The sequence below is a fragment of the Tachysurus fulvidraco genome, chromosome 14 (assembly GCF_022655615.1).
Source record: "Tachysurus fulvidraco isolate hzauxx_2018 chromosome 14, HZAU_PFXX_2.0, whole genome shotgun sequence".
Taxonomy (NCBI): Eukaryota; Metazoa; Chordata; class Actinopteri; order Siluriformes; family Bagridae; genus Tachysurus; species Tachysurus fulvidraco.
This window is the reverse complement of record NC_062531.1, coordinates 1,523,619-1,541,397: the sequence shown is the minus strand read 5'-3', so window position 1 is coordinate 1,541,397 and position 17,779 is coordinate 1,523,619. Positions and strand designations below refer to the sequence as shown.

At 42.3% G+C, this 17,779-nt stretch overlaps 2 protein-coding genes across 5 annotated transcripts in view; one reads left to right on the top strand and one right to left on the bottom strand.

Annotated features, from left to right (window-relative positions):
• The window catches only part of LOC113635324 (zinc finger protein GLIS1), a 58,384-nt gene that overhangs the window by 617 nt on the left and 39,988 nt on the right, over positions 1 to 17,779 (bottom strand). Inside the window, exons 8-10 of the mRNA XM_047799927.1 lie at positions 8,391 to 8,530; positions 7,851 to 7,994; positions 7,060 to 7,688 (exon numbers count right to left, since the gene is read on the bottom strand). Of these exons, the coding sequence (XP_047655883.1) occupies positions 7,555 to 7,688; positions 7,851 to 7,994; positions 8,391 to 8,530 (418 nt within the window). The 3' untranslated portion in view covers positions 7,060 to 7,554. The remainder of the gene's footprint in view (positions 1 to 7,059; positions 7,689 to 7,850; positions 7,995 to 8,390; positions 8,531 to 17,779) is intronic.
• elovl8b (ELOVL fatty acid elongase 8b) lies at positions 11 to 6,569 on the top strand. 4 transcript variants are annotated; one of them, XM_047799887.1, is made up of 8 exons: positions 11 to 238; positions 1,129 to 1,200; positions 3,320 to 3,549; positions 3,750 to 3,830; positions 4,244 to 4,300; positions 5,616 to 5,730; positions 5,837 to 5,964; positions 6,065 to 6,569. In XM_047799887.1, exons 2-8 carry the CDS (start codon positions 1,143 to 1,145, stop codon positions 6,230 to 6,232), a joined length of 837 nt encoding a protein of 278 aa, XP_047655843.1. In that variant the 5' UTR covers positions 11 to 238; positions 1,129 to 1,142; the 3' UTR covers positions 6,233 to 6,569. The 4 variants fall into 4 exon arrangements, with proteins under 4 accessions (XP_047655843.1, XP_026990446.2, XP_026990448.2 ...); XM_027134645.2 differs by having other exon boundaries at positions 12 to 242; XM_027134647.2 differs by having other exon boundaries at positions 17 to 242; positions 3,320 to 3,507.

Below are 17,779 nucleotides of genomic sequence, written 5' to 3'. Positions count from 1 at the left end.
TCAAAATAAAAGCTTCATTTTCTCATCTCATAAATGACACGAGTCTCATAACTCATAAACGGTGCTGAAGAGACGCTTCAGTTATTATCATCATCATCATAAAGAAAACCACCTGCTTTTAACAGTAAAGACTGAAGCTGTGCTGAAGCAGCTCAGGTTTACAGCCTTATTATCAGTGAGAGAACAGGAGACAAATCTGGTGTCCAAAGTCTTCAGATAAACACACCAGACTTCACGTGTAGGTGAGGGTCAAATCTTATACCTACTATAACTATTCGACTATTATTTTATGGTTTAAAATATTGTTGTGAGTCATTTTTTATTTGATTTTTTAAGAGTAAAATACGGTAAATGGGCAAAACGGACACAATTCAGAACTCGAATGAAAACTAAACCCGGAATCGACACTTTCGGTAAACAGATAAAAGAGTCACTTATAAGATTCACCTTTATGATTAAAAGAACTTTAGTGTAATAAATAAATAAGTTATTTAGTTTAAAATATAGTTGTTGTTTTTTAAAACTAAATACCTTTTTTTTTTTTACACATTTAATCATAAAGGTGAATCTTAGGTGACTCTTTTATCTGTTTACCGATTCAGTATCGATTCCGTCTTTTGTTTTCATTTGAGTTCTGAATTGTGTCCATTTTGCTCATTTACCGGTTTTGTCTCAGTCCCGTAAGTGGAGTGTTTAATGAAATATTGTTTAATTAGATAGTTAATCAGAGTAGGTCTTCTTTTCGTTTCGGTGAACGCTAAGAGCCGACACACGAGTCTAATGAGAGTCACTCGGGCTTCACTGTGTAAAATGTTTAATCAGATACAGAATCAGGTTTATTGGCCAGGTTGGTTGACGCAAAGAAGGAATTTGGTTCCAGCTGTCATTTGGATTCTATCAATAATGTTTTTATTAATTAGCTGTCGAGGTTAAGACGCTGGAACAGGTAATGTGTCGTTTGCGAATGAATCGGATCTTTGAATCAGATCTGAATCAACCGATTTTTTTTTAGATGAACCTGATGAATTTATTTATTTATAAATGAATTTACTAATGAAATTATTTTATTATATTTTATTTCTCATGGCCTAATGGAGCTTTTATTAAAGCTGTGTGTTTTTAATTCAGGTTCAGGTTGTTGAATGGCTTCAGCATGGCAGAGAGTCGAGTCACTGCATCAGTGGATCCTGGACAATGGAGGTGTTTTAACATTTATTCTGTTCACACTGACTAATGGGATATTTTTTATTTTCCTGAGTAATTACAAATCCTCCTGAGGTGGGAACAAGACTTTAATTTATTATCCAGTCCACCAGATGAGTAAAAAGTCCAGTCACATGATTTGGCCCAGAAACCTAATCAGTGACAGTAATGTAAAGTATAAGTTAATGAATGAATTACTTGTTTAATTAATTCTTTTAATACAGACTACGTAAAATGTAAAGGCTTCTAAATTTCTGGCCATCAGTGTAATCGGATCACAGAGATGGGGGACTCGAGTCATATGACTCGAAGTCGCAAATTTGAGACTTGAGACTTGCTTGACATACTAAAAAAAAGACTCTATTGACTTTGACTTGACATTCATGTCTTGAGACTTACTTGTGACTTGCACATGTGTGACTTACTCCCACCTCTGTCAGGTCATTATCTTCTCCTGGTAATGTTTCTAATGTAGGAGGTCGTGTTGGTGAAAAGGTCCAGCTTGGAGATCAGCAGTTTCTGCTCATGACACATGACATTCTCTGTTTATTCTCTGGATGTGACTGCGTGTCGGAATCAGGAGTCTGTAATTACTTTAGAGCATAAAGATTAAAGATGCAAAACCAATTCAAACTGTTTTGCAAAAGCCTTTAAAAATTCATCTTAGTTTTGTTTTTGTTTGTTTGTTTTAACTTTGTTTGTTGACCAATAATCTTTCTCCTCAGGTCTTATTCTTAATTTGTATCCCAGAAAAATCCAAACAGTACAGAATCTCTCTAAACAACATTTCGAACATTTGACCTTGATCTGGTTTGGAACAATTTCCCAATGTAATTCGGTTCCTTTGCTGATTAAACTCCAAAACTCCAAATATTCAACCTCTCGTCCTTCACATATTACGCCAACGAGATCCTCTGTTGGACAGACAGACAATCTGAAACTAAATCGAATCTAATATCCCAGACATGATATTTGTTTGCCCAAGAATATCACTATTTTTGTTCACATTTTCAGACCATTTTAAACTGCAGTGCTTTGGATCTCCTTAACATCTGTGGACATGTGGAAACCTTTAAAAAAGCAGCTGAAGACTTTTGTGTTTAGATTTTTGTTTACATGTTTTTTTGTCTTGTGTTTGTGTACTGTTCGTGTGCTGTTCCTTTACTGTTCCTGTGTTGTTCATGTACTGTTCCTGTGCTGTTCGTGTGCTGTTCCTCTACTGTTCCTGTGCTGTTCGTGTACTGTTCCTGTGCTGTTCGTGTACTGTTCGTGTGCTGTTCCTCTACTGTTCCTGTGTTGTTCGTGTACTGTTCCTGTGCTGTTCGTGTGCTGTTCCTTTACTGTTCCTGTGTTGTTCATGTACTGTTCCTGTGCTGTTCGTGTGCTGTTCCTCTACTGTTCCTGTGTTGTTCGTGTACTGTTCCTGTGCTGTTCGTGTACTGTTCGTGTGCTGTTCCTCTACTGTTCCTGTGTTGTTCGTGTACTGTTCCTGTGCTGTTCGTGTACTGTTCGTGTGCTGTTCCTCTACTGTTCCTGTGTTGTTCGTGTACTGTTCCTGTGCTGTTCGTGTACTGTTCGTGTGCTGTTCCTTTACTGTTCCTCTGCTGTTTGTGTACGTGCTGTTCCTGTACTGTTGATGTGCTGTTCCTGTACTGTTCCTGTGCTGTTCGTGTACTGTTCCTGTGCTGTTCGTGTACTGTTCGTGTGCTGTTCCTCTACTGTTTCTGTGCTGTTCCTGTGCTGTTCGTGTACTGTTCCTGTGCTGTTCGTGTACTGTTCCTGTACCGTTGATGTGCTGTTTCTGTACTGTTGATGTACTGTTCCTGTGCTGTTCTTGTACTGAGGATGTACTGTTCCTGTGCTGTTCCTGTACCGTTGATGTGCTGTTCCTGTACCGTTGATGTACTGTTCCTGTGCTGTTTCTGTACTGTTCGTGTACTGTTTGTGTAATGTTGATGTACTGTTCCTGTGCTGTTCCTGTACTGTTCGTGTACTGTTCCTGTACTGTGAAACACTTTATCACCGCTGTTCTTGAAAGTTCTTCTGCAAAAAGTTACCCAGTTTATTAAATTCAGATTTTTTCCCCCTACAAATTTCCCTTCACTGTTGGTGCCAGATAAGAGAACTGACCCATGGCTGCTGGTTTACTCGCCCGTTCCTGTCTTGTGGATCTTCCTCTGCTACCTGGGCATCATCTGGCTCGGACCCAGACTCATGAGGAACAGGGAAGCCGTGGACCTCAGACTTGTGCTTATAGTTTATAACTTTGCGATGGTTTGTCTGTCGGTCTACATGTTCCACGAGGTAACGTGTCCCTCCGAGGAGTCGCTCGTCTTCCAGTTAAAGGTCATCTGATTAATGTTTATCTTTAACATAAAGGTATAAATATTATTTTCTTACTCAGGATGCAACCTTTATGTACCATCTTAGGTGTTTATATCTCACTCATAGTTATTATTTATATCATTAACGAATATCTTCACAAGTCCACTGATATACAACTGTACGGCGTGTGATTTTGCTCTACACCTTTGTGTATTTTGTAGTTTTTAGTGACGTCTTGGGTGTCGAACTACAGCTACTTGTGTCAGCCTGTGGACTACAGCACCAGTCCCCTGGCCATGAGGGTGAAACACTTATTTATCCCTGATTTATGTATTTAAAAGAACTTGTGCTCTAATTTGCTTTCAGTTCTAGGCTGATGATGTCGTGTGTCCTAGTGAACCAGTGGTAATGTTATCATCGATACACTGGATGGATGTACGAGTGTGTCACGTGACGTAAACGTGACAGAAACGTAATCACCATGTCGTTATCAAACCGATCGACAGCGTAAGGCGGTCGTGTGACGGATCGGCGCCGGTTTCCTTATACACAGTTTGAACACAGAGATTTGCAGTGTTTTTATGTTTTATGTTATTGAGCTGTTTCAAAGTGCTGACACTGAAGATTTGTTTTCACCAGTTTTTAACCATGGAGCGTTCGCAGTGACTCGCTTTAACGTGTCGTTTTCTCTGTGTTTTTATTTCCCGGGTCTCAGATGGCCAGAGTGTGCTGGTGGTTCTTCTTCTCCAAGGTCATCGAGCTCAGTGACACCGTGAGTTACTGCAGCACAAAGTGTCTGTTACACAACGACTGACCGACCACTAACTAAACACAACACTGTGTGTGTGTGTGTGTGTGTGTGTGTGTGTGTAGAACACTAGTGTGTTAGTGAGGGTTTTGTGTGTGTGTGTGTGTGTGTGTGTGTGTGTGTGTGTGTGTGTGTGAGTAGAATAATAGTGTGTTAGTGAGGGTTGTGTGTGTGTGTGTGTGTGTGTGTGTAGAATACTAGTGTGTTAGTGAGGGTTTTGTGTGTGTGTGTGTGTGTAGAATTATAGTGTGTTAGTGAGGGTTTTGTGTATGTGTGTGTGTGTGTGATGTGTCTGTGTGTCGCCTCGTGTGTAGCGTGCGGGGTTTGTGTGTGTGGGTTGTGTGTGTGTGCGTCGCATCCTAGTGTGTTTCGTGCGGGTGTGCTGTGTGTGTGTGTGTGTTGTGTGTGTCGGACCTCCTCGTGTGGTTCGTGCGGGTTGTGTGAGTGTGCTGTGTGTGTGTGTGTGTGTGTGTGTGTGTGTGCTGTGCGTAGAATCCTAGGTGGTGTCGGAGGGTTGTGTGATGTGGTGTGTGTAGCATACTCGTGGTGTTCGTGAGGGTTATGTGTGATGGGTGTGTGTGGGGTGTGTGTGTGTGTGTGTTGTGTGTGTGTGTGTGGGTGTGTGTGTAGCTCCTCGTGTGTTGCGTGCGGGTTTTGTGTGTGGTGTGTGTGTGTGTGTGGGGTGTGTGTGTGTGTGTGTGTGTCTGTGTGTTCGCCTCGTGTTTTAGTGCGGGTTTGTGGTGTGGGTGGTGTGTGTGTTGGGTTTGCTTCGCCTCCTCGTGTGTCGTGAGGGTTTAGAATATAAGTAGTGTGTGTAGTGATGTGTAGCCTCCTCGTATTCGTGATGGTTATTGTGGTGTGTGATGTGTGTGTGTGTGTGTGTAGAATACTAGTGTGTTAGTGAGGGTTTTGTGTGTGTGTGTGTAGAATTATAGTGTGTTAGTGAGGGTTTTGTGTATGTGTGTGTGTCGAATACTTGTGTGTTAGTGAGGGTTTTGTGTGTGTGTGTGTATGTGTGTTTGTGTTCGGTAGCGATAGTGGTGTTGGTTTTGTGTGTTTTATCTGGGTTTGTTGTTAAGTGTTGGTTTGTGAATGTTGATGTTTAGTTGGAAGTGTTGGTGTTTGGTGGTGACTTATGGGGTTTGCTATGGGAATGTTGGTGTGTGGTGAATTGTGGTTTTTTGGGTGTTGAACAGTGTTTTTGGTGAATGTTAGTGTTTATGTGATGGTGAATATATCTCAGTAAAAATCCGACTCGTTCTTACCCTCCGACCACCAGGTGTTTTTTATCCTGCGTAAGAAAAACAGTCAGCTGACCTTCCTGCACATCTACCATCATGGCACCATGATCTTCAACTGGTGGGCCGGAGTCAAGTACTTCGCCGGGGGACAATGTACGCTGCCCTGCTTCCTCTTTACCACTGATGATGATGATGAGCTGTGTGCTGATGTATAACTGATGCTGTGTGTGTGTGTGTGCGTGTGTGTGTGTGTGTGTAGCGTTCTTCATCGGCCTCCTCAACACTTTTGTACACATCATCATGTATCTGTATTACGGTCTGGCAGCTTTTGGTCCTCACATGCAGAAATATCTGTGGTGGAAACGTTACCTCACTTCCCTGCAACTGGTAAACACACACACACACACACACACGCACACACACTGTGCTGCCTCAGTAGGACATTACGGTAAGAAGATGACCGACGTGAACTTTGGTTTGTTCACAGCTGCAGTTTGTTCTTCTCACCACACACACCGGCTACAACCTGTTCACCGAGTGCGACTTCCCCGACTCCATGAACGCCGTCGTGTTCGCCTACTGCATCAGCCTCATCCTGCTCTTTAGCAACTTCTACTACCAGAGCTACATGACCAGGAGGACCAAGCGCTCCTGATGAAGACTCTGGACCTGACCCTGTTCATTTCCCCATAGACATGAAGTTCCACATTAATTGATTAATTAAAATATATAGAAGGTTTTTTTTTTTTTTTTGCTTTGTTCCAGACCGGATTTCATTGATTTTTTTTAATTTAAGGTGCTCCAGATTTTTAGATTAGATTATTTTATGTATTTAAAGTAAAAAAAACAAAAAATGTAGTTAAAAGAATCTACAGATATAAATAATAGATAATAGATCATCTACAGATAAATAAAAACTAACTATGACCTTCCATAAACGTTGTAAAATATCTGATTACCCAGAAAATAAAACTTCATCTCACACGTTTTAATCAGTGTTTATGTGGCGTGTTCTGTTCACGTCTCTGTCTATGAGCTGTTACTATGGAAACGATAAGATATCGGCGGGAGTGCGTTTATAAAAAGCTGCATTAAAGTCAAAGCTGCTGTTAAGAGCGAATTAACGTCAACACGACGACCAATCAGAAGGTTTAATAACGTCACGTGTTTAAACTGACGCAGTTTGTCTTCCTCTGTAATGTGGTACAGCTGAGAGTCTCCACCAGGGGGCGGAGTTTACTCACTACATTAGGTCTTAATTTTCCACACACACCGACACACTTTCACACACTCACACACTGACACTTACACACACACACACACACACACACACACACACACACACACACACCAAGAAACGAGAATGCATTATTAAAGGAAATTTTATTTTCTGACACACGATATAGTGACACAATAATTAATAGTTTAACAAACTGTACATTTTGTACATCTGATAAAAGGATGATAAGCCGAACTTTAAACACACACACACACACACACACACACACACACACACACACACACAAACAGACAGAAGAGAAAATTAAAACACAATACACACGCTGCAAACATTCACTGATAAACACAGCAACGGTACACACAAAGTCTATATAATACTTATACACTTCAGTTGAGAGAGAGAGAGCGAGAGAGTGAGAAAGAAAGCAAGGAGAAGAAAGGAGGGAACATGATAAAGAGCAGTGATGGAGGAATAGTGAAGGAATGATAGAGTGAGAGAGAATAAAAGAGTGACATGATGGCGTGACCGTATTAGAGTAACGTGTGGAAGGTGATGTTACGGAGCGAGCAGTAATAGAGGTATAGAGTGATGGAGGACTAGTGATGGAGTGATAGACTAATGCAGTGATATATTGTCGGCAATGGAAAGATAGAGTGATGGAGAACTATAGTAACCGAGTCGTAGTATGATGGATAGAGAGAGTGATATGGTGATAGAGCGCTAGATGGAGTGATGCTCTACGTCTCCGTGTACACTGAGGACATCTGACTCAGGCTTCGCTCGAAGGCTCCGAGCTGGAAGAAGATGCTGTCATCTGCACTGAGACTGAACTGAGACCCAGTACCTGCAAGATCCGGCACCAAACTGAACCCTATACACACACACACACACACACACACACACACACACACACACCACAGTGGGGTCAGAGTTCAGTTTTTGTGCTTTTGAGTTTATATAGTGAAAAGTGTGTGTGTGTGTGTGTGTGTGTGTGTGTGTGTGTGTGTGTGTGTGTGTGTGTGTGTGTGTGTACCTGTATTGGAGCTGGTGTGTAAGCCATTGTGTGTGTGTGTGTTGAAGTTGTGAGGATCTGCAGGGATGTGAGTGTTGTTGATGTTCTGCTCTGTTCTATAATTCTCCCCAAAGTGGAAACAGCTCTGGAAATTTCCCCGGTAATCTGAAAAGAAAAAAAAAACAGCAACACACACGGTTACACTCAATGTTACACTCAATGTTACACTCAGTGTTACACACACGGTTACACCCACTCAATGTTACACACACGGTTACACTCAATGTTACACACAATGTTACACACACTGTTACACACTGTTACACACACGGTTACACACAGTGTTACACTCAATGTTACACTCAATGTTTAAACAATGTTACACACAATGTTAAACACACTGTTACACACACAATGTTACACACACAGTGTTACACTCAGTGTTACACACAATGTTACACACACAATGTTACACACACACTGTTACACACACACTGTTACAATCTCTGTTACACACAGATTCTTTCTTTCTTTCTTTCTGTACAGTATACATGTATGTACCTTCAGAGAGGTTGTGGAATGAGGAGTAGGATTTGTGCTGCTGTGTAGATGACAGATTCTGCTGTTTCTCCACCAACGTGGATGATGGAGACGGAGCCTTCAGTGGATTGATTCCTGGAGAGAGCAATGGGCCAGATAACCTGAGAGAGAGAGAGAGAGAGAGAGAGAGAGAGAGAGAGAGAGAGAGAGAGAGAGAGAGAGAGAGAGAGAGAGGCTTCATGTTTTTGTTCTCTATGTCACTTTACACTTCTTTGTGCACTTCACTATGATTCTGTTAGAGCTGTGATTTAAATGTGTCCTTTAATGTAAACAGGCTTCAACCCAAAGCTAACACTTGTGTGTGTTGTGTGTGTTGTGTGTGTTGTGTGTGTTGTGTGTGTTGTGTGTGTTGTGTGTGTGTGTTGTGTTAGTGGCTGAAGCTGGAGAGGAGATCAGCAGGTTCCCTGAGCTGTTCACATGTGCTGTGTCCAAACAAACAACATCAAATAATCATCATGTAAATGTCGCAGACTGGATTTGATCAAGCGCAGGCCTGGGGTTATTAAAGCGCTGGGGTTATTACAGCGCTGGGGTTATTAAAGCGCTGGGGTTATTAAAGTGCTGGCTCAGAAGGGAAGTTGTGATCGCTGGAACTGAACAACTAAATCCTTTGTTAGTGCTTTTAAATTCTTCAGCCAGCATTTCAGAAATAAAAAGTCCTTCTGTACAAATGACAAACACACAATGCTGCCACGACTCCAAAGTGCCCCGGTGTAGTTCTCATGAAACAGCCGGAGAAGGAACAACAAGCTTCAGGGATCTGTGAAAGCAGCGGGATCGACACGCCGTTATAGCAACACAATAATAACACAAGCGCCGCGTTCACTACACAATGCACACGACACTGAGAGCTGGACTTAGTGTAGTCGTGTCTAAAGGGCTGAAGGAGATAAATATCATCAGAAACACATCACGGTCGCTTTCTCCTGACAGCACAGGATCAAGATCGATTATTATACAAACGAATAGAAATCCTTCTGTCCAAAAATTAAACCCACTATTACAAGTTCATTTTCAGAAAAAAAGCCATTTGCTGGATTAATGTTAAAAATGGATGGAATTCTTTTTCCCTCTTTTTTTTGTAACATTCATTCATCTTCTACCGCTTATCCGAACTATCTCGGGTCACGGGGAGCCTGTGCCTATCTCAGGCATCATCGGGCATCGAGGCAGGATACACCCTGGACGGAGTGCCAACCCATCACAGGGCACACACACACACTCTCATTCACTCACACACACACTCACACACTACGGACAATCTCCCAGAGATGCCAATCAACCTACCATGCATGTCTTTGGACCAGGGGAGGAAACCGAGTACCCGGAGGAAACCCCCGAGGCACGGGGAGAACATGCAAACTCCACACACACAAGGTGGAGGCGGGAATCGAACCCCCGACCCTGGAGGTGTGAGGTGAACGTGCTAACCACTTAGCCACCGTGCCTCACTTTTTGTAACGTGTATTTTTATTTTTTTTTAATTACAAATTGCTATTTTTTGGTCATTCTTTGTAATAAAATATACTTTTCTATATTTCTATATTTTATATAGTGATAAAAAAATATTTTTTTATCAAACTAAATTGAATTGAATTAAAATTACGCACTTGCTAATTCTTTGTAGTACACATTTCCTCTGCGCTGTGTGTGTGTGCTGTGTGTGAGTTTGTGTCTGTGTGTCTGTGTGTGTGAGTCTGTGTGTGTGTGTGAGTCTGTGTGTGTGTGTGAGTCTGTGTGTGTGTGTGAGTCTGTGTGTGTGTGTGAGTCTGTGTGTGTGCGTGTGTTTGTGTGTGTCTGTGTGTGTGTTTGTGTCTGTGTGTGTTTGTATGTGTGTGTGTTTGTGTGTGTGTTTGTGTCTGTGTGTGTGTCTGTGTGTGTTTGTATGTGTGTGTTTGTGTCTGTGTGTGTGTGTGTGTGTGTGTCTGTGTTTGTGTCTGTGTGTGTTTGTATGTGTGTGTGTGTGTGTGTTTGTGTCTGTGTGTGTGTCTGTGTGTGTTTGTATGTGTGTGTGTCTGTGTCTGTGTTTGTGTCTGTGTGTGTGTCTGTGTGTGTTTGTGTGTGTGTGTGTGTGTGTGTGTGTGTGTGTGTGTGATTTATTTTTCCGCACAGTGATTGTGGATGAACGCCGTCCTGTTTCTCAGAGCAGCTGTAAAAATCAGTGAGCTGTTTTGTGGACTCGACACTATGACATCATCCGTAACGGCGACTTTCCAGTGTTTCATCAGCCCAAGCTGGAGCGCCGCACGTTTTCTCACGGTGACTCAGGCGTCTCTGGCGTGACATTTCTGACATTTCTGCCATTTTCTGTGAGACTTTCCTCAGCTGCCCTGTAATATCCACATCTCGTGGACAAACCTGCACTAATGCTGCACTCACGTGTTTGCCTGCTGCCTCCTGGGGCATCTTCTGTCAGCAGGAACTCAGGAAACAGTTATACTCTTCATATTTTTACAAGCTGCCTCCATGTGAATCACGGCGTAATCAGAGCCAGCTGGAGCTGCGCTCAGTCTGCAGGAATGACGGGAATCTTTCATACGCTTTCATACGTGTGCGATTCATCTCTCCCCTTGGCTTTCTCTCTCTCTCTCTCTCTCTCTCTCTCTCTCTCTCTCTCTCTCTCTCTCTCTCTCTCTCTTAGATCATCTGCAATGAGACATGCTCACCTTTACTGCACTTCATTTCCCAGCATCTGATACCTCTCAGGAGAGAGAGAGAGAGACACAGAGAGACAGACAGACACTCTCTGTCTGTCTGTCTCTCTCTCTGTGTCTCTCTCTCTATCTGACCTTTGACCTCAATCAGAATGTGAGTCAGAAAGACTCTCTCTCCCTCTCTGTCTCTCTCTCTGTCTCCTCCTCTCTCTCTGACTGTCTCTCTCTTTCTCTCTGTCCTTCTCTCTCTGTCTGTCTCTCTGTCGCTCTCTCTCTGTCTGTCTCTCTGTCGCTCTCTCTCTGTCTGTCTCTCTGTCGCTCTCTCTCTCTGTCTGTCTCTCTCTCTCTCTGTCTGTCTCTCTGTCGCTCTCTCTGTCCCTCTCTCTCTGTCTGTCTCTCTGACTGTTTGTCTCTCTCTGTCTGTCTCTCTGTCACTCTCTCTCTCTGTCTGTCTCTCTGTCTCTCTCTGTCTGTCTCTCTCTCTCTGTCTGTCTCTCTGTCTCTCTCGCTCTCTCTCTCTGTCTGTCTCTCTCTCTCTTCAGTATGAAAAGGGCATTTGATACTAATTTCTGGAATTTGTTGTCAGTAGTAGATTAGACTTTTTATGATGTCGAACACAGAGGAGTAAGAGTAAGAAGAACGGAAGAGGAGGAGATGAACTAATGACGTGAACACTAACACAGCTGCACCAGTAGGGGGCAGTCACGTAGTACAAATGGTACGGAAATCAACACGCCTGCGAAGTATTCAGTGTGTCGTATATATTGTGGGAAATACAGTAAGTTTAGTGGCCCGAGTTTTCATTACAGAACCTGAAGTGTGGGAACACGAGTGTGGAAACGAGTGACTCCGAGTGAGTCACTCCTGACTCAGCAGAGTCGACTCACTGATCATGACTCTCATGTGAACACGATTCATTTAAAGACAGAAGCAGATTGGGGAGAAAAAGGGGCACTTTAAATCTGGACAAATATCAAAAGACGTGAGAGGATCAAAGTCCTGGAGTCTGAAACAGGGAGAAAGGCAGGAAAAAACAAGGTGGATGGAAAAGAAAGAGCTGTGGTTTGAACTCAGGTCCAGCAGAGGAACAACACCACCCCCACAAGAAAAAACGGAAAAGTGGATGATGAACTAGCGGCTTATTAAACACAGATTCCAAACCAGACGGATTTTTGATGACAACATCTCAGACTCATGACCCCTGAAAGAATCAAATTCCAGTTTAAATCCATTTCTGAAGTCTTGTGTATGTTAGAGGATCACACACACACACACACACACACACACACACACACACACACACACACACACACACACACACACACAGTCTCATCAGGGGATCAGACATGATATCTGGAAAGGAACCAGACTGCTCCATTTTTTCCAGCCTGAAGATTCATGAGGATGAGAGCTCCGTCCCTCGTTCGTCTTGTCTCATCTGTCGCTCTGTGGCGAACGAGTGAACGAGTGAATGATTACGTCTCTCTGGGAAATGGTTCTGCTTCTGGTTAACCATGAGGAAGGGATTCAGGTCATCGCTCCATCCAGCAAGTTTACAATTTATATTTACTTCAGAGCAGCTTGATGGAGCTGAGGGGATGTGATCTACACACAACATATACACTATATACACACTACATATACACTGTATACACACTACATATACACTGTATATACACTACATATACACTATATACACACTACATATACACTGTATATACTACATATACACTATATACACTCAACATATACACTATATACACTGTATATACACTACATATACATTGTATATACACTACATATACACTATATACACACTATATGTAACGTATATACAGTGTATATGTAGCGTGTATATAGTGTATATGTAGTGTATATACAGTGTATATGTAGTGTGTATATAGTGTATATGTAGTGTATATACAGTGTATATGTAGTGTATATGTAGTGTATATACAGTGTATATGAGGTGTGTATATGTAGTGTGTATATAGTGTATATGTAGTGTATATGTAGTGTATATACAGTGTATATGAGGTGTGTATATGTAGTGTGTATATAGTGTATATGTAGTGTATATACAGTGTATATGTAGTGTATATACAGTGTATATGAGGTGTGTATATGTAGTGTGTATATAGTGTATATGTAGTGTATATACAGTGTATATGTAGCGTGGATATAGTGTATATGTAGTGTATATACAGTGTATATAGTGTATATGTTGTGTGTATATAGTGTATATGTAGTGTATATAGTGTATATGTAGTGTATATAGTGTATATACAGTGTGAAAAAATGTGTATATGTAGTGTGTATATTATGTGTATATAGTGTATATGTAGTGTATATACAGTGTATATAGTGTATATGTAGTGTATATACAGTGTATATAGTGTGTATATGTCATATACACTATATTCCTACTATATACACACTACATATACACACTACATATACACTACATATACATTATATACACTACATACACACTTCACACACTAAATACACACATCACACTGTGGTGTATGTGATGTCTCCAGACGGGGGCGCTGCTGGCACAGTCTTCTAGTGTTAATGATCGTAATGCTGTGGGTTCAAATCCCACAACTGCAGAACCGAGAGAGACAACTAAGTCATTAAGGAAAGTCTTTCGGACTTGTGGAGTGAATGTAACTCTGGTCCTGATCTGTGATGTCACTGTTCCAAGATCAAAGCAAAACTCATTCGCTAATTGGCTACGCAGATTTCTCAGCTATTAGATCTGCATTCCTTACAAACCAGCAGTATGTGATGCACGCGAGGAGGAAACACGAGCCAAATAGTGAGTGTGAATTTCAGGGAGACGTCGAGCGTAGGTCGTCCTCCGTGTAAAAGTCCGCACGGCGAGCAGCGTGCTCTATTTTCACTGGCATCTTTTTAATATTAGCTTCAGAAAGTGACGGCAGATATTTACCGAGTAAAAGGAGTCTAAATGGGCCGTTTCAGCCAGGGTAAACACATTTAGCAATGAGGTCAGCGGCTAAAGCAGTGCGAGTCGGGCCGCGTTAGATAATTTTGTCAAAATGTTTAATGTCCTGCTAAACCGTTCGGGGAAAAACAAGTGCGGCTGCCGGTGTTGACCTTGGCAGTGGCGGCGTGTATGCACTAGGCTCTGGGCATGTAAATCAAACACCGCTCTGACTTCAGGAAAATGTAAGTAGACGTTTCATACCTGGCTCGTTATAAAGCGTCGTTATGTACACGCTTTTGATTAAAGACTGCAGTCGGCACACGTTCATATGTGCAGGTGCTGCGATGCGGGCTTTCACAGGGTGGGAAGTGGAACGGAGGAAAATGATCAAGTACGGGCTGGTGTGATGAATCTGATTACTTTCCTGGAGCAGCACGTCTCTGAGTTTCAGTGTTTGGCAGACACGCTTTTTATACACCTGAGCCGCTGAGTGTTAAGGGCCTTGCTCAGGGGCCCAGCTGTGGCAGTTTAATGGACCTGAGATTCTAACTCACAATCTTCCGACTCCTTAACCACTCGGCTACCACATCCCCACATCCCCACGTCACTTGTTTTTAATTTGTCTTTGTGAAGCGGTACCTGTGATCGAGCAGTTGCTACGGCGACGATAACGTATCGGAAGTAGTGCAACGATATAAACCTCTTCTACAGTCATAGCTTCGGTTAGAGAGAATGAATCGACACCTTCTGACCGATCAGAGTCCGGAAGTGTCAGTGTTTTCATCCTTACGATCTGTTTCGCTCGGACGTCTCCCGCTCGGATGTGGAGCTTCACCGAGAGCGATCGGACGCTTTATGAACGTTGGCTCAACTCCAGTGCAAGACGTTAAGCATGCGTTTTACAAGATCTCCGTTTCAGAGAGGCTCGTTGTGAGCCGAGACCCCCGAGGGAAGGGAGAGGCTTTTTACAGCTTCATTTCAATCAGCATTGTTTATATCGATCATTACTGAGCTGGACATGAGACCTGGGAAAGGTTTTAAACCTGAATGTAACTGCTATAAAACGTAAACAGACGTCAGGACGCTGCTACAGAGGCTCTTTATTTAAAGACCGCAGAAGATTTAAAGTTTGTGCAAAAAAAAAAGCCAGGAGTAAAAATAACTTCTGCTCGTCGCCAGTGTGTTGTCATGGCCTTGGATTTAATGTAATGCGGTGTTATGTGAGTATCCTCCAGGCTCGCTGCACTCAAACCCGGTTTCGCTCCAAGCAGCAGTAATTGTTAGTTGAGCTCTAAAACCGCGGCTAATTGTCTGGAGCCTTTTTCGTAGCGTTCTGGAAAAACAGATCTCATTACAAACTACAGAACATGACAGCTCGAGTGCGTGCTCTGGAAAGCTAACGATCGGCTGCTACTTCCATCTATAACACAGTCAATCATGCAGGAGCAAAATCTGCTGAGATCAGACTCTCTCTCACACACACACACACACACACACACACACACACACACACACACACACACACACACACACAAACACACACACAACCACAGCCTTGCTTTACTCTTATATAACCCACATGAGGTCATATGTGTGTGTGTGTGAGTTTATTAAAAATGATCATCGTCGAAAAAACCTTTCTTTCATAAACACGATGTGACACGACATGACACGACATGACACGACATGACACGACATGACAATCACAACAATAACACAAGCGTTAATGTGCTCCATTTGGCTCGTTGCTGAGCCACTTGAACGAAAATTAAAAAAAAAAAAACAATTCTCCAAAACGTTGCCGCACGAATTACAGAAATATTCACCGGACCACAAACTGCCTCCATAAAACACACTGCTGACAGAAGACTTTAAATATGGCTGTTATTTTTCAGCTTATTATTGGCACTTTACATGCCAGCGTACATTTCACCTCATCACTCAGAGTAACACGTCTCCCTGAATACAGAATTCTGTGGTTTCCTTCGATTTGGAAACTATTCAGCGTGCTGTTGTTGCCTTGACTGGAGTGGTGCAATGACACGGTTTGGCCTACAGGGGATGGGAGGAGGAAGCCATGTCACTAACTAACGGTGGGAAAATTGGGCAAAAGTGAATGTTTAGATTGTGTATGTTAGATGTCTATAAACACTGTGTGTGAACATTTTACACAACCACAAACACCACAAACACCATCTAACAGCAAACAACAACTATCAACAAAACACCAAAACTAACACCAGACGAATCATCAGCACTGCAACATTCACCATCTAAACACCAACATTCACCATCTAAACACCAACATTCACCATCTACACACCAACATTCACCATCTAAACACCAACATTCACCATCTAAACACCAACATTCACCATCTACACACCAACATTCACCATCTACACACCGACATTCACCATCTACACACCGACATTCACCATCTAAACACTGACATTCACCATCTACACACCGACATTCACCATCTAAACACCGACATTCACCATCTACACACCAACATTCACCATCTAAACACCGACATTCACCATCTAAACACTGACATTCACCATCTACACACCGACATTCACCATCTAGACACCGACATTCACCATCGAACACCAACATTCACCATCTAAACACCAACATTCACCATCTACACACCAACATTCACCATCTAGACACCAACATTCACTATCTAGACACCAACATTCATCATCTAACACCAACATTCACCATCGAACACCAACATTCACCATCTACACACCAACATTCACCATCTAAACACCAACATTCACCATCTACACACCAACATTCACCATCTAACACCGACATTCACCATCTAAACACTGACATTCACCATCTACACACCGACATTCACCATCTAGACACCGACATTCACCATCGAACACCAACATTCACCATCTAAACACCAACATTCACCATCTACACACCAACATTCACCATCTAACACCGACATTCACCATCTAAACACTGACATTCACCATCTACACACCGACATTCACCATCTAGACACCGACATTCACCATCGAACACCAACATTCACCATCTAAACACCAACATTCACCATCTACACACCAACATTCACCATCTAACACCAACATTCACCATCTAAACACCAACATTCATCATCTAACACCAACATTCACCATCTAAACACCAACATTCACCATCTACACACCAACATTCACCATCTAAACACCAACATTCACCATCTAAACACCAACATTCACCATCTACACACCAACATTCACCATCTAAACACCAACATTCACCATCTACATACCAACATTCACCATCTACACACCAACATTCACCATCTAGACACCAACATTCACCATCTACACACCAACATTCACCATCTAGACACCAACATTCACCATCTACACACCAACATTCACCATCTAGACACCAACATTCACCATCTACACACCAACATTCACCATCTAGACACCAACATTCACCATCTACACACCAACATTCACCATCTAAACACCAACATTCACCATCTAAACACCAACATTCACCATCTAAACACCAACATTCACCATCTACACACCAACATTCACCATCTAGACACCAACATTCACCATCGAACACCAACATTCACCATCGAACACCAACATTCACCATCTAAACACCAACATTCACCATCTAACACCAACATTCACCATCGAACACCAACATTCACCATCTAAACACCGACATTCACCATCTCAACACCAACA

Excerpts from the sequence above, each read along its gene's own strand:
- elovl8b (XM_047799887.1), top strand. The coding sequence starts at position 1,143 with ATGGCTTCAGCATGGCAGAGAGTCGAGTCACTGCATCAGTGGATCCTG. Across the intron at positions 3,550-3,749 it reads CGCTCGTCTTCCAGTTAAAG|TTTTTAGTGACGTCTTGGGT; the intron begins GTCATCTGATTA and ends TGTATTTTGTAG. Across the intron at positions 3,831-4,243 it reads CCAGTCCCCTGGCCATGAGG|ATGGCCAGAGTGTGCTGGTG; the intron begins GTGAAACACTTA and ends CCCGGGTCTCAG.